Source organism: Hyperolius riggenbachi, chromosome 1 (genome assembly GCF_040937935.1).
Source record: "Hyperolius riggenbachi isolate aHypRig1 chromosome 1, aHypRig1.pri, whole genome shotgun sequence".
NCBI classification, from domain to species: domain Eukaryota; kingdom Metazoa; phylum Chordata; class Amphibia; order Anura; family Hyperoliidae; genus Hyperolius; species Hyperolius riggenbachi.
The window spans coordinates 271,210,614-271,235,356 of record NC_090646.1 but is presented as its reverse complement, the minus strand read 5'-3'; the positions used below and the strand labels follow the sequence as shown (position 1 = coordinate 271,235,356).

At 42.2% G+C, this 24,743-nt stretch overlaps 1 protein-coding gene across 2 annotated transcripts in view; it reads right to left on the bottom strand.

Moving 5' to 3' along the window:
- The window catches only part of FRAS1 (Fraser extracellular matrix complex subunit 1), a 730,981-nt gene that overhangs the window by 307,154 nt on the left and 399,084 nt on the right, over nucleotides 1–24,743 (bottom strand). For both annotated transcript variants that reach the window (XM_068233564.1, XM_068233565.1), the window contains 2 exons: nucleotides 21,301–21,441; nucleotides 4,616–4,789 (listed from right to left, as the gene is read on the bottom strand). In XM_068233564.1, coding sequence (XP_068089665.1) covers nucleotides 4,616–4,789; nucleotides 21,301–21,441 — 315 coding nt within the window. The remainder of the gene's footprint in view (nucleotides 1–4,615; nucleotides 4,790–21,300; nucleotides 21,442–24,743) is intronic.

Below are 24,743 nucleotides of genomic sequence, written 5' to 3'. Positions count from 1 at the left end.
CTTAAAGCGGATCCGAGTTGAAACAGTAACTATAACAAGTAACTTGTTTATATATCGTATCTAAAGTTTAGATAGTTTACACAGCAAATCTAGCTGCAAACAGCTTCAACAGAATATGATTATTTCTTCCTGTGATACAATGACAGCAGCCATGTTGTTTATAAACATTACACACAGGCAAAGCTGATAGCATCTCCAGCTCTCTGCCTGTGACAAATTCACTCTGCTCTCCTCCTCCCTCCTCCCCTCTGCCTCTGAAATCTCTGGCTAGTAACCTCCTCCTGCCCAGACTGATTTCCCATAAGCCCTTGCTACAGTGCCAAGGCTCTCTGAAAAAGTTGTGGGCGAGGCTTGTTTAGTTTATAGGGAATTAGAGTGTTAAAACAAAACAAAAAACGTATTTTGCTTGAGGAATGCACTATAAACTATATGAAAGGAACACAATTATGCAATGAGTAAAAGTATTTTCTCGGATCCACTTTAAAGTAATGACCACAAAGCGCTATAATATCCCCATATTATTACCCCCACCTCCACTTTGGAGCAAATATAGATGAGGAACATTAGGAGAGGGGAAATAATCTGTTGCTCCAATTCTCACCCTGATCTGTCTGGCCATTACATCCAAAGATGAATAAGGAAACATGCACATTCACTATTCCATATTTATTTAATGGAGCAGGTTGCAGCTCCTCATGTGTGGAGAGCCACAGGAGCCAATGGGTTCTGCACATCTTGACTGTGATTGTGACCCGTACAGGTGTACTAAACTAAACTAAAGAACTAAAGTTTGGATACTTCAGTTTGTTTAATCAGGCCGTTTATAGAACGATTACCAATAGTTTCCTGTTGGCGGTGAAAAAGACTTTGTAGAAGTGAATTTACAAATGTTCGTCCAAAATTCTTTATACCAAATTACTTTACTTTAAACTACAGCATATTCTGGTATTAATTTTCTGTTTAAATTTCAAGCAATTCCATTATCTAAAATAGATAATAACATTTTTGAAGGCAAAGAACCTTTGATACTACTTATTTTTCAGCTGTTTTCAGAAACACGCAAATATGAACTGTCTTTTTTCACTTGCCAAAAAGAATATACATATACATGATTTAGTGTCAGAAAATGTGCTTCCAGGAACATCAGTACAGCGTGTAGAACAAAATGAAACATCAAAATTCTCTGCTCAGGCTCAAATCACATAGGTTTGACATTTCAGGTAAAAAGCCTGCAGTCAATCAAATAACTCATCAAAGCCTGAGCATTTGGCGCAACTACTCAAACTATTCTGCAAAACAAACTAAAAAGATTTCATGTGCTTGTAAGTAAAGACCTCCTACAGAAAATGATGTTGCTGTACAAAGGCTTACTGAAATCATGGGTTTACATAAGCCATTGATCTGTAACATTTTTAAACATGACACATATTAAAAAACTGGTTACTCCTCCCCCCCGAAAAAATATTTTATCTATCTATCTATCTATCTATCTATCTATCCATCTATCGATCTACCAACAGTGGCTTGCAAAAGTATTCGACCCCCTTGAAGTTTTCCACATTTTGTCACATTACTGCCACAAACATGAATCAATTTAATTGGAATGCCACGTGAAAGACCAATACAAAGTGGTGTACACATGAGAAGTGGAACGAAAATCATACATTATTCCAAACATTTTTTACAAATCAATAACTGCAAAGTGGGGTTCATGTTTGTGGCAGTAATGTGACAAAATGTAGAAAACTTCAAGGGAGCCGAATACTTTTGCAAGCCACTGTATCTATCTAGCTATCATTAATCTGGATCATGAGGTAAAGTATATGTGTAAACACAATAGTGCAACATATGCAGCATTTGGGGCTAAGGATGCTTGCTTTAAAAGAAAGATGCATTATCAAAGTGTATTCATAGGGATATTCTGAACACATTTTGAGCTACGTGAGGTTTATTCGCACAAACGAATTCAGGGAAAATATTACACAGATACACACAGATAACACACACACACGAATTCAGGGAAAATATTACACAGATACACACAGATAACACACACACACACACACACACACACACACACACACACACACACACACACACACACACACACACACACACACACACACACACACACACACACACACATTCAGGTAGTTGGCCTGATTTTTTAAGGTTCTCCAAGACAGGAAAACTAGAGAGCAGTGGTGAACAAAAGCTATTTAGCAGACCTGGCATGGATTTACTGAAAAATTGACTGATGACAATGGAAAGGTTTCCAAATCTCCACTCTGTTATATTGCACCCTGAGCACTAAAAGTGTGCAATTACAGTCATGTGTACACAATCACAGTGAGTTCGTTTTGCAATAAATCAATTTTGTTTTATATTAATTACACATACACTTATAGATATGGATCTGGGAAATTATATAAAGAAGGTGGAAAAGGTTTTAACACATCGTTTTTCTCAGTAATTATGTTTCTAATAGGGCTATTGGCATGAAATTTACACTAGATGTTGTTAACAACTCAAGTAATGCAAACATACAAAGAAGTTAAAACAAATTTGATATGGGAGACGAAAACTACATCTGATTGATATCATCCAATACAGTGTACCAGCAAGTGGCTCGTAGTGCTTCAGTGCTGGTCACAAAGAGTTCAACTCTCAGAAGAGCGGGTGGGTGAAGTCAGATGATGTATGCACACAGGAAGACACTGGCTACTACCCACTTTCTGGTCTTCTCAGGCTGTGTGTTGTGGGTGGTGATGGGATGGGGACACATTTGGGAATCTGTGTCTCCAATAAAAGCTGCACTTTCAGCTTAAAGGGGCACTATTGCTAATCTGCTTAAAATAAGTCTCTTTAACATAAATATTTGTTAGTAAAGCAATGTTAGTGAGGAGTATGAACACTGATCAAAGAGTATTTCCACACTGCCAATACCCACTGATAGCCAGATAGTCACGACGGCAGATTTCCCTTTCTAACGCTGACTGGGCTAATCCATTATGTAGTAGGGGGCTCCTGTAACTGCTGCTTGAGCTGCCGTTGGTTTTCATCTGGTTAGCTCAGCTATGCGCTTTCAAACTTCTAACTGCACTATCGTGCAGTTACTGTTGCTCCCAGTGCAGCCGCCGTACAGCGCAGGACAGCGCCATATGGCTGTATGTTTATGCGCTGCCCGGAAAGGACCCCTTATGGGAAGCTGGCAAAAGCCGAAGTCTGGTTACCAGGGCGACGGACAACAATAGGTGTCCGTGTCTTTGCCAGCTTCCCATAAGGAGTCCTTTCCGGACAGCGCATAAACATACAGCCATACGACGCTGTCCTGCGCTGTACGGAGGCTGCGCTGGGAGCAACAGTAACTGCACGATAGTGCAGTTAGAAGTTTGAAAGCGCATAGCTGAGCTGACCAGATGAAAACCAACGGCAGCTCAAGCAGCAGTTACAGGAGCCCCCTACTACATAATGGATTAGCCCAGTCGGCGTCAGAAAGGTAAATCTGCCGTCGTGACAATCTGGGTATCAGCGGGTATTGGCAGTGTGGAAATACCCTTTGATCAGTGTTCATACTCCTCACTAACATTGCTTTACTAACAAATATTTATGTTAAAGAGACTTATTTTAAGCAGATTAGCAATAGTGCCCCTTTAACAGGAAATGTAGTTAAAAGGAGCCTGCCAGGTATTTTAATATATTTACAAAAAAAAAGTACAAAAACTTTATGCATTATTAATTAATGTAAATTTAAAATAAAGAGTATTAAAAAATTGGGGTAGTAATGTTCAGAATTAGAAAAGGTTTAATAATGCAGCAGTGCGCCCAGCGGAGCTGGCAGTATGTTCTAGAGAGATGCACATACTCCCTCTGGTCAGGCTTTGACTGATGTTCTTGTTCCTATACCTGCCAAGTACTTGAAGAACTTTGTATAGGTCATAGTTGTCTGGTTAGTGTAACTTTTATTATTGCTAGTACGGTGGAGATGAAGAAAGTTGATTCATTATGACTGGTAAGTGTCAGTAGGATAGTGCCTTGCTTTTATTTGTCACTGCAAACATGGTAGCTACTGTGACACTGTGTGCTGGGCTGCTTTTGTTACTGGATTTTAGCTATGTTTTAAGCAGTCCGTTAGCGCTTAGCAAACCTGACTTCTCGTTAGAGATGATTTAATTTGTTATAACGAGAAGTCAGTATAGTGTAATGACTCACACAGCTTCGTTAATGAATCCCAAGACTTGCAAACCAGGCTTTTCCAAATAGGCGAACTGGTTTTTCATGAATACTTATGTATATGTTTCTGCATTGTGGACCTAGCTCCTCGTCCTACTAAAGAAGCCCGTAAATTCAGAGATGTACTAATATCCTATAGGAAAACTATCATAATTTGCATTACAGCTCATCTACATTGCAGCTGAAAAAAAGGAATTATTCTAACAATATCTAGTACATTAATGAATACTCAAGTGCAACCACACTAACTCATGTTTTATGAAACAAGTCTCACAGAGCATTAACCACATGATTGTTTATGATGTATAGTTGTACTTGTTTGCATCAAGTACACATCTCTGTGTCAGGGAAAAATATGACAACTGTGCACTGTTTATCTTACCATGACACACTGCAGTACGGTCCACATAAAAGTGAGGCTTGCAATGAGGCTGGCATGTCCCATAAGGCTTCCCTCTGTACTCCTGAACCGCCTGGAGCCAGTCTCCTGCTTTTATACATTGTGTGCAGTGGGAATCTTCAGGGCCCAGGCAGGTACGACAAGATGGATGGCAGGCTGGAGACGAAAGAAGAAGTACAGAACAAATAGTGAAGTTTCAGGAAGATTTCACAGAAAATATGCATGCTTAATACTGTCTCAGCAATGTGTGACTGCAAAGCAAGAGCTGCTGAAGACAAATGACTACAATGTCCTGAAATCAGACAGAAGGAAGGAACAGATATTGTTTACCTGTACAAATAAGCCAATGAGGCTGACACATAAAACAATATTTACTACTCAATTCTTGTAACAGATTTTATCAGTCTTTCCCTCCGTGCACTTATGTGAGTGTTATAGATCAGTATAACAATGATGAGCCTTGTCATCCTTCAAGCATAGATGATGCTGACAGGTAGCAATAAGCACTGGTAGCTGAAAGAGTAATGATCATTTTAATGAGAAACTCTTAATTTAGAGCAATTAGCCATGAAAGCTAGTCTCCAGAGACCATACATTTACACTACGTACACTATACGTGGGCTGATTTGTGTACTCAGATTATAGCCATACTCAGGAATTAACTATGTTTGTCATGTATTGATATAGATATATTTGATAGCATCCTGGCAGCAATTAAAGATCCCATGCAGTGGTAGTTACTGTTTATTAATTCCAGGTCATGATTTGACTGCCAGCACTTTCATTTTTAATACATGTTCTCTCTGATTTGTAGCCATTTAGAATTTCATTATTCAGCTGGATAGTGTACTGGGGTGGGATTTATGCCCTTTGACAACGGTTTGAAACCCTGCTTAAACTAGAAAAACAGTAAGGAGTCATTGGGCAAAGCTCCCTAATGATCCTGGTTGCTCGTGGTCCATGTCTTAAGTGGCTGCAGCTCTGGTGCTTTGAGTCCACCAGGAGAAAAGCACAATACAATGTACTGTGTCTTGTAAATTAGCTTTATTATAGCAAAAGCATGTGGTGGGTGATATCAGTTGTATAGTCTCAGAAAGAAAATATACAACTCTTGGTCATGGCCGGATTTACCATAAGGCACTGTAGGCACGTGCCTACAGGTACCTGATAGTAGAAAAGTGGCTAACTCCCCTCTCCTAGTGTCTACCTCCCGCCTTACCTATGCAGAGTCCTGAGCAGAGTGTAAATGACAGGTTACTCAGCTAGGTCTCAGCATTACACCAGAACGCCCTTCAGTCGGGGGCACCTATAGCTGCCTAATACTTGGAGGCACCTCTAGCTGCTTAATACTGAAGATACCTCTGGCTATCTAATGCTAAGGGGCACCTGCAGCTACCTATAACGGGCAAGAGAACTAAGGGAAAAGTGACAGCTGAGCCAGCCAGCACACTTGTGGTGCAGTTTGCAGGGGAGGACTGGCCCAGGGGGACGGGGGGCAATTGCCCCCCGGGCCGCCCGAATCTTAAGTAATTAGGGCCAGCGGCTGCTATACGCAGCGGCCGCAGACATACCACAGGTGAAAGGTTCGCAGTGGGGATCGCAACCTCGCGCGATATTTCCCGGCAAGTTGAAGTATCCAATCAGAGAAGGGGCTGAGGCGGCCGGCCGTGGTGTGCCCTTGTGCGTGGCTGCGCCTGCGGTGGATGTGAGCGGCACAAGGACACAAATAGCTTAGATCCTCTCCGGCCCGGTGGGTTGACCCTGCTTGACTCCGCCCCCCGCCTGGAGCCATTGCCGCCCACAACGTGCTGCTGTGCCTGCGGTGTCATCGGAGTGAGCTGTCTCACTCTTCATCTTTCTGTGCTGGGGGGGCTGGGGGCCTGGAGCTGTGGCTACGAGTGGCTGGCTGGAGGAGTCGGACACAGTCCTCCCCTGTGCTGCTGTGCCTGAGGTGTCGTCGGAGTGAGCTGTCTCACTCTTCAGCTTTCTGTGCTGGGGGGGGGCTGGGGGCCTGGAGCTGCAGCTATGAGTGGCAGGCTGGCTGTCCTGGCTGGAGGAGTCGGACACTCTGGGGGCTGAGAGTCGGAGATGCCACCTATAGCTGCTTGCTGCTGTGGAGGAGGAGGAGGTGTTGGACTGAGGAGACAGGAGGATAGAGGAGGTCGGGTCCAGGTTGCAAGAGGAGAAGGTGGTTTTTATAAATTTTGTTTCTGTACTTCTTCTCCCTTCTTGTCACTGAGTTACTCACACTTTGCTGCCTGCCTGCTACTGCTGTCAAATTCAATTCTCTGCCCAGGCCAGTGCCCTCTGAGTTTTTTTTTTTGTGTGTGATAATCATCCCCATTCTGACCCTGGCCTGAGGGGAACGTTTTTTCTTCTTGTGGTGTGATTGGCGGCAGGGGAGGGGGGAGGCAGGCAGTTAGGCACTGTCAAACAGGTAGTTGGAAGGGGGGGGGGGGGGTAGGTGTCAGACAAGTAGTTTGTATGGTGGGTGGGCAGGAGTGGGGTTAGGCATCACCAGGTAGGTAGGTTTGTGTGTGTGTGTGTGTGTGGGGGGGGGGGGGTTGTTTAAAGGAGTTATCAGGCATTTTTAATGAAATAAGTGCTACTTACCCGGGGCTTCCTCCAGCCCCACGCTCCCAGCATGTCCCTCGCCGCAGCTCTGCAGTCAGCCATTCGCTGCCGTTGCCTCCCAGTCCCCGGCGATGGCACCAGTCCGACCTGGATGTCGGCCTGGACTGCGCCTGTGCGGGCAGCACTGTCAATCACCGCCACGTGGACCGGAGTGTACTGCACAGGCGCAGTAGTTCAGCGTCTGCACAGTACGCTCTGGTCTATGTGGCGGTGATTGACAGCGCCGCTCGCACAGGCGCAGTTGGTGTGTGTGTGTGTGTGTGTGTTAGTCATCACAATTTGAAGATTTGCACACAAGAAAGATATGGCTTTGGGCTGGGGATGCCGTGAAACGGGCCTCTAGTTTGTGTTGTCCCCCCAGGCCAAAAGGTCCCAGTCCTCCCCTGGCAGTTTGGTGGGGTTTTAGGTTCATAGAGGGCAAAGTCTAGGGTGCCAGAACATCTGTGCCTACAGGCTCCTTTGATGTAAATCCGGGCCTGCTCTTGGGTAAGTTCAGGTCCGCATTACCTATCACCGGCCTTGAAAGAAATACTGAAGCAGCTTTTGCTGACATCCTAATGAAAATACCAGTTTTATAGTTGTAATGTTGATCCTTTAGCTATAATGCTTTCCCTTACATTATACAGCAAATATTATGACTGTCAGAGGATGTTATCTGCATACATGTTCCAGCAAAATGATTGTGAAAGCAATCCGGCTTCCTCCTACAGCCAAAACATGTACTGATAGGTTAAAGTGACCATGTAACGAGAGAGATATGGAGGCCACCATAGTTCCTTTTAAACAATGCTGGCTGTCTTGCTTTCTAGTAGATGGTGTTACTGACTTCAGTAATATATAAATCACAATGTAAAACAAGCATGCATTTTGTCTTCTCAGACTAGAGTCCCTGATCTGCATGCTCATTCTGGGTTAGTGGCATGAAATTGGAGTGGCATAGGACCAGCAGGATGGCATAGAAACCTGCATTGCATAAATATAATACATATGACTGTTTCCATATCCCTCTTGTCACAGTGTTATGTTAATTGGTTTCCTCCATAACTGGCCTGGACATTATCCAATGACTGTGGTACAGATTAGACCAGGATTAGTACATGCAAAAAGGGCTCTCAAAGTATCGGCTAGCACAGTGGTCTGCAGACTCATTCGTCAAAAGAGCCAAAGATCAGCAATACAACGATTAAAGGTGGCCACAGACAATACAATAAAATGATCCAATTTTACAGCAATTCGATAAATATAATCGGATCTCCTGAAAAATGTCCTGGTTTTTTTTTCGATTTTTATCGATCTGGAATGCTGGAAATTTTTCTAAAGATGGTGTGTGTTAGATTGTCAATTTATTTATATGCACACCCTAGCAAATTTCTCAAAGTTTGTATGGTGTGTGGCCACTTTAAGATTTCTTTTGAGAGCAGAATTTCTTTTCAAGAACCATGTTTTTAGGAGTCTGTTTAAACTACTGACATTCAATTAAACCAGGTATCATAGTAATAATCTTACATCATGACCAAAAACGATATTTCACATTAAGATAGAAATTTGACAATGCTCACATTTAATGTGAAGAACGACCTTGCATTTACTTGGAATTTTGATAAGGATTAGCCCCCCAAGTTACTGACACAGCCTTGCATTAATAATGATTAGCCCCTACATTGCCACTGCTTTGCAATAATAATGAATAGCACCCACCCGGGGTGAGATAGGGCCGACTCACAGGTTGATATTGGGCTGACTTTAGACGTTTTTGTAGTTTATTAATTATAACTAGTACAGTGCTAAAAGGTCTAAAGTTGGCCAGTCGACATTATTCAACCTACGTGAGACTAAAGAACAAGCAGAGATCGACATTGTTTATTGTACAGTTTCTTTCTGTTCCTGTTACACAAGTTGAAGGTACACTAAAATAAACCATGTAGATCCCTGCTGGTTGTTGTAGTCCCATGCAAGCTCAATAATTTTGACTGTCCAGCTTTAGACCTTTCAGCAGTGTACTAGTTATAGAACATGAGCCCCCCTAGCAGTGCTCAGCCAGCCCGTTCATATCCAACACATTAAGAGCTATAATTACAAGCAGCAGTCCGGGTAGTGTACCGTTACATCTCACCGCTGCTGATTCTGCTGGCTCAGTCCAGGGCCAGTCTGGTGGAGGCTCTGAACAAGGCTGTGCACTGCAAAGTCCACGCAGTGCAGTACAGCCAGGGTCGCACTCACAGTGACATGGTGCCGCTGTAGAGAAGCCCAGAGGGGAGGAGATAGAGGGTTTTGCAGGGCTCGGCGGGCAGGGCTGCACCAACTGGCAACTAGATGAAGGGTAGGCAGATCATAGAAGCCCCGGGTAAGTTCAACTCATTTTCCCCCGACCCCTCTTCAGTATCCCTTTAAAGCAGACCTAAACTCGGAACGTCCTCTCTGCTCTAATAGATAAACAGCAGCATAATAGCATTTTATTTGATACAAATCCAAAAATAAATCTGTAGTGTTTCTACTTCCTGATTTATGATATATTGTTCTTCCTGTGCTATCAAATGAGCTTATCTTGTGACACAGGGGAGATATCACATTACAGTTGTGATTAAACACACAGGGTGCATTTCTCCATGTTTCCCTTGTCCTGTGCAAAGTTCAGGTCCACTTTAAGATCTGAGAACAAATTGACAAGATTGCATGAATCTGCCTCCCTAGTGTAAACAAAGTCCTGTCAGGAAAGATCAAAGGCAGAAAAACCTTTTAGTGTCTGCAATGGCTGAGCACAATCAGCTCTGCAGGCAAGGTCATTATCAGAATTCACAAAAAGCAAAATGACAACTCTTAAAAATGGCAGATTCTGCAGCTTTGGCCAGTGGCTGAAAAGTAAGATGGGGTTTGCTATAGGACAAAATCTACCATGTTTGAGGTGGAGGTCAGCAAGGACAGCTTACATATTGTTCTCCTGGCAGGGGTACATTCAGAACACTCTGTTAGAGTGGAGTAGGTGGCTAAAGTAGAATTTAATCAGTGATCTCACCAAGTGCTTGATAAATAAAGGAATTAGGAATGACTCAGTGGATCAGCATCCACTTATAACAAAGAACATTGCGTTGTCATGAAATAAGGAAAACAATGTTAAACTAAAATGAATCAGAGTAGCACCCACTATATCAGTGAATATGCATTAGCCAAATCACTATCATGACAATTGCTCATGATTTTGTGTGCATTAGCAAAATAAAGCAGAATGTAGAGAAACAAGGAAAGAGCTTGGACTATAGCTGAATAAGGTAATGGACAGAACAGACAAAAACAAAGAAAACCCCAGGTGGATCTTTGGGGGGCAGATGGGACACAGAACAATGTGCCTAATGCCATGTCTCTGTGTCCCCAACCGCCCCTCTCTGCCCCCCACCGCCGCGCGATAGCCCCCCGAGTTTAGTGACAAGATTTGTTGCTAACTCAGAGAAAAAAACAGGGGAGATGAATTCCCTTTTTAAAACGCCCAACAGGGGCATTCCTGCAGGGTTTCCTGAGCTGCCATTGGGCAGCCCTCCCTGGCCGCACCCCCTGCCGCTCCCCCACCTCCCTGCACGCTGCGGGAGACACACAATCTCTCAGTGCTGCGTTGTGACCCAGGGGTCTCACAAGGGAAAGTGAACCATTGCGGCCCACGGGAGCGGTGAGGAGCGGCAGTTTTTGCGGCTACCTGGTTCACTCAGCCCCGCGGATCAGGTAGCCTACTTTTTTTTATTTTTTGTGCGTGTGCGTGTATACATGTTGTCTTGTAAATCTTATGACAGAATGCTTATTAGCTTTACAGGCAATTGACTACCTAAAATGTTTTGAAGAAACTTTAAATGGGAAAATGGTCAATTAAACGTGGAAAAAAATCACATATTTAAAAAGCTTTTTAGATATGCACAGACACTGTTATTGCTCTTGCCTTCATGCACTTTAGCAATTATTAGCAAAGTATAAGGGATATAATGCAGGTGAAAGAAACAATATTACGGCATTGACTTGTTCTGGTGCGCCAGTAACAATAAAACAGTGTGAGTCAAGCACATAATGAGTGCAGAAGATATATGGGAGTCATTTAAAGCAGCAATATAAAAGAATAATATAATTGTAGACAGAAAGATAAGCTTTAGAAAAGTCACACAGTTAGGGGTGAAAAAAAAACCAAAAAACATCCACACATTATAGATGTTAAACTCAAAATAATCCTAATTGCAGGATACTACATGGGTTATTTATTGCATGCTGAAAGACTGACTGAAAATCACATTTATATGACACACTATTAAGAAGTGTGAGGACACTTGTGTGTCAGCATAGTGTCCAGCAGTTAAAGCTTGTGCAGAAATCCATGATATGAAACAAACCAACAGTCTATGCTGAAGGTTTTCCATGTAGGTCACTTGGTTTTATCACTGTTTCCAGAAACAGCAGTAGGGGCTTGTAATTCTTCATGCCTCCCAAGAGTCATTAGTGATCATTATCTACTGGCTGCCCAGTGGGCATAACTACTACCATTCCAACGGTCATGGAACATTCCATAGGTCACTTTAAAGATTATTATTTGAGAAAACACATTTTGGAGTTGTCCTTGCTAAATGTTGCTCTGGGTGTAACATTTAATAACTGACAGCATATAAAAATAAAAGAGAGAGAATGCTCTGGTAAATATAAAAAGACATAAATTACATGTGCTGCCTGCTGTTAGCTATAGCAGCAAAAAACACCTGTTCTTGCTAAAATTAACCAAACAAGAAAGTGATTCAAGGAGGTTAACAATATAAACAGAAGTAGGTGCAAGGAAATAACTTTCGATTAATCTACTATAATTGTATGTAATTTATTAATAACATGCATAATAGTGTCATTTCTCTCATTTAACAGCTAAAAATGGAAAGGTAAATTCCTTCCATTTCCTTGTGTTATTGCTAGGTATCTACAGATATTAAAGGAGAGGCAAATGTGATGCAACAAGTGCTGGTACAAGGAGGAGGGGTGCAAGCAGGACACCTTCTACTTTGCATAGGGAATACAACAAGGATCAGTGAGGGAAAATACAACATGGCAGCCAGGTATGAGAACCCCAAGGGGACGACAAGAGCACTTACAATACTTAAACTAGCTTAGCAAGAAAGAAATGAAAGATTGTGATAACATGTTCTATAGTTGCAAGGTACATCCTCTGAAGTAATTAGTTCTTTATTTATGATAGTTATACTCAGGGACATAACTAGAAATTACTGGGCCCCCCTGCAAAACTTTGGAGGGGGCCACTCCCCCCTCGCTTTCTGCACAGGTAAACTGAGAACCAATGTTATTCAATTGCCTAGTGCACACTTCAATGTGTTTTCCCCATGCAGATAAAAACAGACAGCAGTGAACACTGCATGCATTTTCTCAATCAATTACATTAGCTTCTGTGATATATCAGTTTGCATGTTTTCACACACACAGATAAACATGGTGTGCAAAAAACGCATACAGAAAACCGACATACGAGTGTGCTCCCAGCCTCAGCTTATTACACTCACTGTGTCCATCTCTGGTGGAGCAGAACTGGCTCTGCAGACTTCTCCAGCATCACTACAGTACAAAGCACTTGGGGGGGGGGGGGGCGCTGTACACAAGAGCCTGCTGCACACTGAATAGGGACTGTCTACAAATCTTTGTCTACAACATTTTGTATGATTCCTCATCAGTGGCTGAGCAAATGCAGTCATTAGAATAATTGTGCAGGGCCCCCCGTGGCTGCATCCCTTGCAGGGTTCTTTCATTACGTCCCTGGATATACTACACTTTACGTCTCTGGTAGGCCTCTCTTAGTGTTAATCCTATTAGTCACTAAACTTTATAATACCTTGAATAATTTGAAATATCAATACCTAAAAAGATATGTGAAAATCGAATGCTGTACAGAAAATGTATTTGTTCAAAAGATAGACTACATTGTATCTTAAGTTTGCTTGATATATGAAAACCATTTCTATGCAAGTAAGAAAGAGGCTTTCAGTTTTAGCCCATTTTACTGTTTGTTTTTTCTTTCTTTTTCTGTTTTGTTTCCCTCTTCTTTGGGTCTTTTCACTTCTATACCTCTGCCAATCAGCTGTTCAGGTTTACTTGCTCCAGGTGTTAAAATTCCAAATTTTATCTCAGCTCTGGTAAACATTATCATTGTGGTTGCTTTACAAATGTATTATACTGTATAAGAGACAGAGTATAATATTGTACTGAAACTGTCTTTAGCTATTAATCATTATGCAAACAGCTGGATGGAGGTCTGCTGTTATGCATCAGCAAACTGTAGGCAGAAGACACTTAAAGCAATACACAAAGGAGAGCAGATGAGACATTTCCATTCAACCTAAACATTCCCTGTTAAGATAATGTATAGCAATTTTAATTTTCTTATTCAATAGGTTTTTATAGAGTCTTGAAAAGTTTTAAAAAATAATGTTTTAAAAATATATACCATAGAAAATAAAATATTATTGTAATTGGGAAAACATGACACATAAAAATTAGAAAGATTTGCAAATTTGATCACTCAATTACAAGTTCCAGTAACAAAACAGAAGAAAATAAACAAGTAACTGAAATTAAATGTATATTTCATATTTTGAAAAATGATTTGTTGCTGAATAAGATCCAGCTCACACGGCATCCATTCCGGACAAAGGAATCACAATAGACAAGTACAATGGATCCATGCTTTTATAAAGACCTGTTCCCATATCTACTGTGAATGTGTTCAATTTTCCAGACAGCAGATGAGCTGTCTTTCATTCAGTGAAAGGTACGCAATTTCATGGGCAGCAACAGAGTGGAGACCTTGCGTTTCATTGATGTATATGAGAGGAACACACATATGTGAGCCATCTCCTAATATTGGTTTATATTGATTTGGTTGTAACACGTTTTTTCAAAAGTCAAGTCAGAGGTAAAATTAGCAAAATATCTGGGAAGCTGCAACAGATTACTAGGGGCAGCACAACTCTGGCACTCTAATTTTGTTGCATGAAGATATGCCTACTGTATCCCCAAATCCCAAACTAAGCTGTACATAGGCCCTGGAGTCAAGCCGCAGCAGTTTGATTTCCATTAAAAAAAACAAACAAACAAAAAAAGACTGCAATATATATATCGAAGTTTTCCACATTTTGTCATATTACTGCCACAAACATGAATCAATTTTATTGGAATTCCACATGAAAGACCAACACAAAGTGGTGTACACCTGAGAAGTGGAACGAAAATCATACATGATTCCAAACATTTTTTACAAATAAATAACTGCACTGGTAGAGACATACCCTAAAAGACTGGCAGCTGCAATTGCAGCAAAAGGTGGTTCTACACAGTATTGACTCAGGGGGCTGAATAATTACGCACACCCCACTTTGCAGTTATTGATTTGTAAAAAATGTTTGGAATCATGTATGATTTTCGATCCACTTCTCACATGTACACCACTTTGTGTTGGTCTTTCATGTGGAATTCCAATAAAATTGATGCATGTTTGTGGCAGTAATGTGACAAAATGTGGAGAACTTCAAGGGGGCCGAATACTTTTGCAACCCACTGTGTGTGTGTGTGTGTGTATATATATATATATATATATATATATATATATATATATATATATATATATATTATTTTGTGATAAAATGTAGGTGCTTCTTTTCCCCTATTTATTTCCCATACGACAATATAATGTAGCTATCTTCCTCGAGGGCTGATTAGCAGTCTATTACTGATACCGGGCCAATCTCATTTACTCGGAGATGTCTGATGAAGATACACCAATGTGAATTTTAATTATGTATCTAAGCATATATTTGATAAATGACATTCTCATATGCTGCCAAATCATTTTGTGATCATTCCATGGGTCAGTAATGCTAAATAGAATCTGTCAGAGTTGTTACCCAAGGGTTAGATATATGAAAATCAATCTTTACATGACAAGTAGTAATTAAGAAATATGTAGGTTTAGGGACTTTGTTACACCACAAGTTTTATTTTCTACATTGTGCAGTCCAAATCCAATCTTCATTCTAGAAAAAGGCCTTTAAATTAATGTTATAACATAATTGTTTCAATGCATAGCTATATATTATGGCTGTATGCAATGAGATAAAATTAATCAAGCCCTCAATGAAAGACATGCACAAAGAACTGAAGTTTAATTCTTGAACTACAATGCAGGGTCGCACAACAGCATACATCTTTTTACCCAATTAGAGGGACTTGCATACTAAATACTGTAACTGTTGGAAATAGAGCTATACAAGACGCATTGTTGGTAAGGCAAATATTATTCTGTAAGTACCATATTTATTAATGTATTTAGTGCCCCTTGTTTTTCTTACATTACAAAGGATTATCACAGGGAAGCATTTACCATAAGGCATTGTAGGCTCATGCCTACAGGCGCCTGATGATGCAAAGGCAGATCATTCCCCACCCCGAGTGCCTCCCTCCCGCCTTCCCTATGCAGAGTCCTGAGTGGAGTTTAAATGAGAGGTTACTCACCTGGCTCTCAGCATTTCACTGACAAGATCTCCCTTCAGTCGGTGGCAACTCTAGCTACTTAATACTGAGGGTACCTCTAGCTACTAATACTAAGGGGCACCTGTAGCTACCTATAATGGGCAAAGGAAGTAAGGAAGAAAAGACAGCTGGACCAGTCAGCACACTTGTGGTGCGGTTCAGCTGCTGTTTGTAGGTTCATGGAGGCCGAAATCTAGGGTGCCAGGATATCTGTGCCTATAGTCTCTTGTGATGTAAACCCTGGCCTGAACGATCAGCGGATCGCTCAGAAACAGCCTTATCAGTCCGCCGACAGTGCGTACACATGCGCTACTGTCGCCTGAAAGTCCGCCCAGCGGGAGGGCCTGACGGACCCGTCATTGGCGGCCGTATGTGAAGAAACGCGGAAAAGCCGCCGCATGGATGCAGGATGAGGCGGCTGTTTCCGCGTCTGGCATAGCAGAACGCAGAGAAGCGGCGGTTTGTACGCATAGGCCTGCTTCTTTCTGTGGGGCGGGATGCGGAGGAAACGCCGCACGCTCAGACAGCGTGGCGGCGGATTCCGCATCCCATACAGCAACAACATTACAACACATGACTGGTGTGGCTGGGACTGATAGTCCACACTGGTTTAGGAGGACGCGTGCGCGCGCAGAGAGGCAGGGCCTTTATGGCAGTCAGAGGAGGGTCAGCTGACCAGGCCGGTCAGCTGACAATTGCAGCAACCTTCATTGGTCCAGCACTTAGGGAGGTGCTGGAGAGCACTGGTGTATATATACTGGGTGCTGGTCATTCCTCTGGTGTCTGGCGTTGCGATCACTACGTGGTAGCACTCAGGCCTTGTCTGTATCTGTGTTCTAGCATAGTTTCCAAAGGTGTTGACGATCACGGACCTCACACCTTAGCGTTAGGAATATTGAACTGTAGTATTTATTATGACCTTCTGCCTGCCTGACTATCCTGCTGAACTCTGATTCTGTACCTTGCTATCTCTGATATCCTGTTGCCAAACTCTGCTCGTTCCTGGACTCTGTATTTGCCTCCTGATTCTGTACCTCGCTATTCTGATACTCCGTTGCCAAACCTTGCCTGTTTATTGGATTCCGTATCTGTCTCCTGAATCTGTACTATATATGTCTGTGTGTTAACGACCTGGATTGCCGACCTCGAGAACTGGCCTTACTGTTAGAGGCAGTTCCCAGACCTGTTAGTGACACCCTCTCACTGGTGTCACTCACGTTCTGTCCTTCCTACCCTCAGCCTAGCTCCTCCCCCGGGAGAGTCTAGGCATACGGAAGGAACTTACTTCTGTGCAGTACTCCTTACTGCTTCTGTACCTTCTCCTAAGGTGCAATACTCAAAGTATTACTGTTACACCAAAACACTCTTATCTCTCAGGTGTCCAGAGGTTAGAATATATATCTGATTATCGGTGATACTGCAGATCATCAATAATCGGGTATATTCTGCATTCTCGGTGATACTGCAGATCACCGGTAATCAGATCCTCTCTGTGTTACACCGATCGTTACACCGTAGTGCGTGTGTATGCACCTTAACACAAAAAAGAATAGTGAGTAAAACACTGCAGCAATGAAATATACAGATCCTATAAGGGAAAGCGCAAACAATGCAATTGACCAAAAAAAGGGAAATGTGACAATTAATTGTCTGTAGATTCCAGTGGCTAGAAACATGAGTAAATGGTCCTTAAAGAAAACCTGTACTGAAAATTAAAAGTCAAAATAACCACACACAAGTCATACTTACCTGCTGCGTAGTCTTCTTATCAATCTCTTTCTCCTCTCATGTGTCCAGTTTGTCCACTGTGATTAATGGAATTCTCCGTCCTCCATTTTGAAATGGCCATTACCCCATAACAGCTTCCTGGTCAGCACACAGTTAAACTGTAACATCGCCCACTTGAGCCATAGGGAAACATGGACACATCAGTTCTCCTCTCAGCTGTAACTGACAGCAACTGATATATAACTGACAGCAACTGATATATTTCAGTTCTGACAAAATGTTGTCAGAACTAGAAGGGATCATTGTCAGAAGAAAATGGTGAGCTTCTGAGAGGAACTGATGGCAAGGTAGTAATGTAATGTTGATTTGAAGTTACCTCATGTGTTAATTTTAAATAATTTTACTCAGTACAGGTTCTCTTTAAAGTTACCATGTTTTTTTTTCCTGATGTTGGATTATAAAACCCTACAACTAAAATGTCCCAATATTACTAGCCTCCTTACTGGAAAACAATCATTAGATGTATCCAATGTAAAGCAGAGTTTTGCCTTCTTAAAACGGAAGGTATTTGTGATTATTCAGATTGGAGTGAGCATCTGAAGTACCCACTTTTTTGGGTCAAACAAATCACAGTGTCTGTAACTTGAGTACTTCAGACTTAAATCGTGATATATAGGGAACAGTATACCAGGATCAGTCCACTCTATGCAAGAAAAGCTAAATACACATATGCAGAGAAAGTCACCACCCAAAATTTATTAAACCTATTCATTGAACCTCTGGTATGATAGATGGCTTCATGAAAAGACAAAGTCCTGTTTACCAAGATCCTGTCCCTACACAAGGGTACCTGCAGCTGTATCTAATAAGTATTGTGGAGCTTCCGTGCCTGAGTCAACCCTAAACTCCCACCTTATACCTTACTTTAACCTCAGATGCCTAAACAACCAATAGTTGTAGAGTCGTTGATGATCAGCTGCAACTATTCAACTCTATGTAGTAGCTGATTGGCTACTACTCACATCGGGCGCCCACATGACCATCTGGGTGCCCAATTACTGAAAGATAGCACAGGCGTCTATGAGATACCTGCCTTTTGGGGCACTGAATTGATCTGATGCATCCCATTTGTGCCCAGAGACTTTGGTGAGGGAAATGAGGAAATTGAAAAATCTATATCTTCCTTCATGATTAGGGTCTCTAGGAGATTTAAACAATCGGCATAAATTCTGGAAGGGCAATGCTGTTCAAGAATAGCTGTATCTCAGCCATAGACTTGTCAGTGTGCTTAGAGTAGGGTTCAGAATAATACTCTACAAATCATTGTAGTAACAAATCAGGGGAACTGAGTATGGAGCCATCTGCTGCCTTCAGATGAGTAAAGCTAAGTACTCACCTCGCGATGCAGGGAGACGGATCCAGCAATGTCTCCCTGAGAAGTGCTCCACCGATCCATCTTCCGGCCGGCGGGTATGCACAATGTTAAGCGCCGGGCATGACGAGACTTCAAGCTATAGCGGCACTTTGCATGGGAGTCGTCAGGGATCTTAAAGAACTGATCCATCGTGACGTTCATTATCGACACTATGCGACTATCGTGTGATAGTGTGCCAGTACCATCTTGCAAGATCATGTAAATGACCGCGCGTCGCTCAAAAACCGCTGATTATTGGGAAAATCATTGAAAGAATTGCGAGGTGGGTACGGGCCTTAAGAACTTGTGGAGCCTGAATAGTATGAGAGTTTTTGTAAAGCTACACACAAACGAACAGTATATGCTGCTCAAATGTAAGAAAAATTTATTATATGAATATTTATGGTATCTAAGATTACAGTATGTACTGTATGCGCAATTGCATGCAAATGTTTTAATCATGAGCCATAAGTTAAGGCCCGTGTAAAAAGCGACATATGTGACTATATAGCCACTTAAACACAGAACCCTTAAAATAATACAGCCATAAATTTGACGGCCATAGTATTAGTACATGTACACCGGCTATATGGGTAGATAACTATATGCAAACTCTAGCCAATTTGTTCTTTGTGGAGCAATCCTGAGGCACAGAATTAGCCCTATAAGGGAAAAAGTGATGAAACCAATTCCTCACAGAGAATAGTTAGAGACAACCAATATGATTAATAACATAGCTGGAAACATGGCTGAAAAGGAGTCAAATCCACTGCTAGACAACAACTGTGTGTCATAAAGCTTGATGCCCAATAGGAAAGTGATTATTAATATAGAGATTATCAGTTCACCTAGCACAACTAGAATGACAAATGTGTGATGACAGTTCATCAAATAGGAAATGATTGCCGTAATGATTTCTGCCAATAATATGCAATGCTGTGGTGAATAAACAGTGAAATCCATCATCCAAATAGTCCACCCTGCAATTACAGCTCCTAGAGGGATGGCCAGTAATTGAACTTGATTAGCAATTAAAATGTGGCAGCCTATCCAATTAAAGGGCATCACCACAGTATTTTCTGCCAAGTAATCTGCACTCTTTCATCCAGATGATTGATATTTGGAATATCAGCCAAACAATTGATGAATTATTTGCCATGCAATTAACCATCCATGTTTACTGAGGCCTAGCCACAAGGTATATCACTATTGCTTCTGGATGAATTTTCCAACAAAACATGGCAAGTAAATCATATAAATCAACCAGTTATCAATGATTGTCCACAGATCCATATGATACCTTGTAATACCTTAAGATATAATTGTTTTCGATCATTGTTACCTATCCCTTAAGGATGATAGAGTAGAACCTGATGTCAAAAACACTTTCCAAGTACGTGGCTGGAAGGTACTGCAATGATTTACCAGAAACTGCCAAGATATACATGGCAGTACATCCCAAACGTTCGCAGGCTCACAAACAGACACTCCAGATGCTGAGATGGAGAACCAGGAACTGCCAGTGCATGTGGTTGCGAGTCCAAAGATGGCAATGGGCATACAGGTGGCTAGTCTAGCAGGAGTAGCAGAGCATTGCGCAGTGTGCGTCAATGCATTTTTCCCCAACCAGGGACTTCATTAGGATGATACGTCTCAAAGAACACCTTGGACCTCAAACGTGTGGTCCAGCTAAGTTAGGTAGCTCTTGCCGATGCTCTTCACCTGCCGGAACAACACTCCTGCAACACAGTAGTTTTCAATCTATAAAAAAAGACCCTCCAAAAGCTTCAAACTTGCATTTGTAGTTTAATAAGCAACTGAACAAACTACATGATACGAGTGCACTGAGGAAGGGTCAGAGCACCAGTAACATGTGGTGTGTTCAGTTGCCCATTGAGCTACAAACAAAATAAATGAAGCCTGTGGAGTGCCTTTTTCTATATATTGAAGCTTCATTAGGATGTACTGCATTCATTATGCTTAACACCTACCTCTTTTATTCCCCCCCCCCCAAAAAAAAAAATCACCAATCCATAGTCAGGTGCCACAGCGCTATCTAATGGCCACTATCCAGTATGAGCAACAAAATAGCTCGTCTAACCTCTTAATAATTGGCCGAAATAGAGGCATGACGCTCTGTGATTCCATAACGGCATCCATGTATGGTCCTTCACAGAACTTTGAAAGCCTTCAAAATGCTTCACAACACTGACTTTTTTTTTCTAAATACCTGATATCTTTAATTGTCTTTTGTGTGAGCAAGCCCTAAGGTTAACACAGCTGAAGAGCAAATAGTTTTACAAACAAGGATTACACATCTACAACTGAGGAAATAAATACATACCACGGCATACAGTTCCATCAAAATAATATCCTATTCCACAGTTGTTCACACATTGTCCTTTCAGCAAGGCTAGTGGAGGAGAGCAGGAGGTGCACTGGTTGGCTAATGGTCCGGAACACGATGCACATTCTTTGTGACAAGCTGGGGAAACAAGGTATGGAAGAACAGATGCTTCATGAAAAAGGCAAAACCACTACTGTGAGCTTATCAGGATAAACTAAACAAATTGTAGCAGAATATTCATAATAACCAAATGACATTAGGAGAGACATTAACAGCAATTACTATGGCATTCTAATCACTGTGGTTTTCACAAACAGTATAAGGTCAATCACAGGCAGAATATTATAATGAAGCGTCAGATTTCCTCATTTGAAAGTATGGAGTGTGCTTATGAGGTCAAATTATCAGTCTCTAATCTAATCCACATCTTGAATAAACTGATCATAAAACAGCTGAAAAGATAGTGAATAATACGGTATGAAATCTCTCATCATGAAGAGCATATTCGCATCACACATACTGGAAACCTTACAATGTACTACATATGCAATAACATCAGACAAAGTCAATGTCTAATGTTCACATCTGAGCACTGCTTTGTGGAGCTCTATCATCACTGCTGCATGCTATAAATGCACTGTTATAAGTACCTCCATTCAACATCTCATAGTAACATTTCTGGCAATGCACTGCTATGTGACACCAGCCCCCTATGGCTTGGCATTAGTTCTCAGGTTCACCATAGTTGTCACAATTTAATGTAGTGGAAGTGTAGACATGCTACCATGTGACATAATCCTCCAACTTCTGCAGCAATGAGGTGGTTGAAATAGAGTTTGAAGCACCTCACATGTACTAGAACTCATAGTAAAGCATATGATCCATGAAGTCTGCCCTCCTGGCCCTGCTTCTGTTTTTTTACATCACTTCTCTGCATGGCTCCTCCGATTCCTGTTTTCTGACATCCCTACCATTATCATGGGTGATTTTAACATTCCTGTTAACACCAATAATTCTGTCGCCACTACACTTATGTCACTCACCTCCTCCTATGGCTTATCTCAGTAGTCCACTGCTCCAACTCACATTGATGGCCATACGCTTGACCTCATATTCTCTCATCTCTGTTCTATCACTGATTTTACTAATGCTCCGCTCCCTCTCCCTGACCATATCTTACTTAACTTCTCTCTCTCTCCTCTTCTTTTCTTACTACACTGGCACAAATACACTAACATATTTGCAGAAACGACTGCAACCTAGACATGCAATCTGTCTCTGATGCCCTAGAACCTCTCCTCACATCATCCTTCACTGACCCAGGCAGCTACACACTAGCACAACACAATCACTAAAGTCATGGATGCCTTCGCCCCCTCTTACCAATGTCCACTCTCATTGTGTCAGTTGCCAACCCTGGCTGACCAAAGCATGTACGAGAGGAATCGGCGAGGGAGACTTGAGCGCAGGATACAGCCGGTATATGGCTGATCCTGCTGCTGCACAAGTTCCCGGCCATGTTAAATACTATTACCCCTAAGGTGGGGGATGAAATGATTCAGCTACCAGCAATTGCTGGAAGCCGGATTATTGTGTTTTAAAAGTAACTTCAGCTCCATCTTCTGACGGCGCCGAAGTTACTCCCTGTGCGCCCAAGTCTCCTGCGCTGGATTCACTGTGTTCGGACCAAAGCTACCAAACAGTTGAAAAGGTGCTCTAGAGTAGCTGAAGGGCGTTGGAGGAAAAGTAACACAAGTGAGGCCTTCATTTCATACAATAAAGCCTTAAACTGCTTCAAAAATTTCCTATCTGTGATATTTTTCATCCCCAATATCCACCCACTTCTACAATCTAAAGCATTTGTTCAGCAATTTTAACTCCCTTATCCGCCCCCCTCCTTCTTCTTCATGCTTATCAGCTGAAGAACTTTCACCATACTTCACTGATAAAATTGTCAAAAATCAATTGAAAAGAAGCCCTGGAGTAGGTGAGCTGTGTCGCTGAAAGTACCACAAGTGAGCAATTTATTTAATACAAAAAAGCCATAAATAACTTTAGAAATGCACTTATACTGGACTATTGTAATATACTGTTTTGTGGACTACCAACTAACAGACTGGCACTGCTCCAATCTGTACTGAACTCGGCTGCATGACTAATTCATCTTTCTTCTCGCTCTTCCTCTGCTGCTCCTCTCTGTCTAGCTCTTCATTGGCTGCCAATGAAATAGAGGATCCATTGCAAACTCTTGGGGCCTGATTCACAAAGCGGTGCTAACAGTTAGCACGCTGGTGAAAAGCCCTTTATCACGCCTAAACTCAGTTTAGGTATGATAAGTTTAGGTGTGATAAGTTTAGGCATGATAAGTTTAAGCACCAACTGGGTTAGCACCGCAGTGCACAGCTGATCAAAAGTTTTGCGCTAGCAAAGTCTGGTGCACTTTGCATAGAGTTTAATGGCGCTGCTTTGCGTGCGGGACTTTGCACGCTATCTACACTTATCTAAACTTAGCATGCCTAAACTTATCACACCTAAACTTATCACGCCTAAACTGGCTTTTCACCAGCGTGGTGCAATGGTTATCATGCCTAAAGTCTCTAACTGGGTTAGCACCGCTTTGTGAATCGAGCCCTTAGCCCTAACCTACAAAGCTCTCCGCAATCTCTCTCCCCTGTACATCTCCTCACTAGTTTCTAGATAGCAACTCAATCGCAGTCTCAGATTTGCACATGACTTTCTTTTGTCCTCCTCTAGAATTATCTCATAGCATTCACGCATACAAGATTTCTCACATGCTTCTTTCTGTTTTAAAAAGGCAAAATAACACTTAGCATTGCTTTTTAATAGCGGGCTTGTAGGACTCTTTAAGCCTTTTATACCTTCCAGGGGGATCTAGGTCACCATGAGCCGTCTGGGTTTTCCATGGCGCAGAAGGGAACCCTTTTTTTAAACTGCATCTTCAGGTAGGTTAGTGGTGAGATTCATATCACCACCAGCAGAGCAGTATTTTATCAACCAAGCATAACGTAGTTCGGGGTAAGCCGCGCAGGAGGTTTTCTCCGGCCCTGCTCGGCCGATTTGCTTACTTTTTTTTTTGCTGGACGCAGCTAGCACTTTGCTAGCTGCGCCAGCACACTGATCACCGCCGCCCCGCGCCCGATCGCCGCTATCCGTCGCAGTGCGCGGGCCCCCCCAACCCCGTGCGCTGCCTGGCCAATCAGTGCCAGGCAGCGCCGAGGGGTGGATCGGGACTCCCAATGATGTCACGACGTCGCTGACGTCGGTGACGTCATCCCGCCCCGTCGCCATGGCGATGGGGGAAGCCCTCCAGGAAATCCCGTTCTTTGAACGGGATTTCCTGATCGGAGATCGCCGAAGGCGATCGAAGTGGGCGGGGGGATGCCGCTGCCTCCTGGCGGAATTTTTCATAAAGATATATT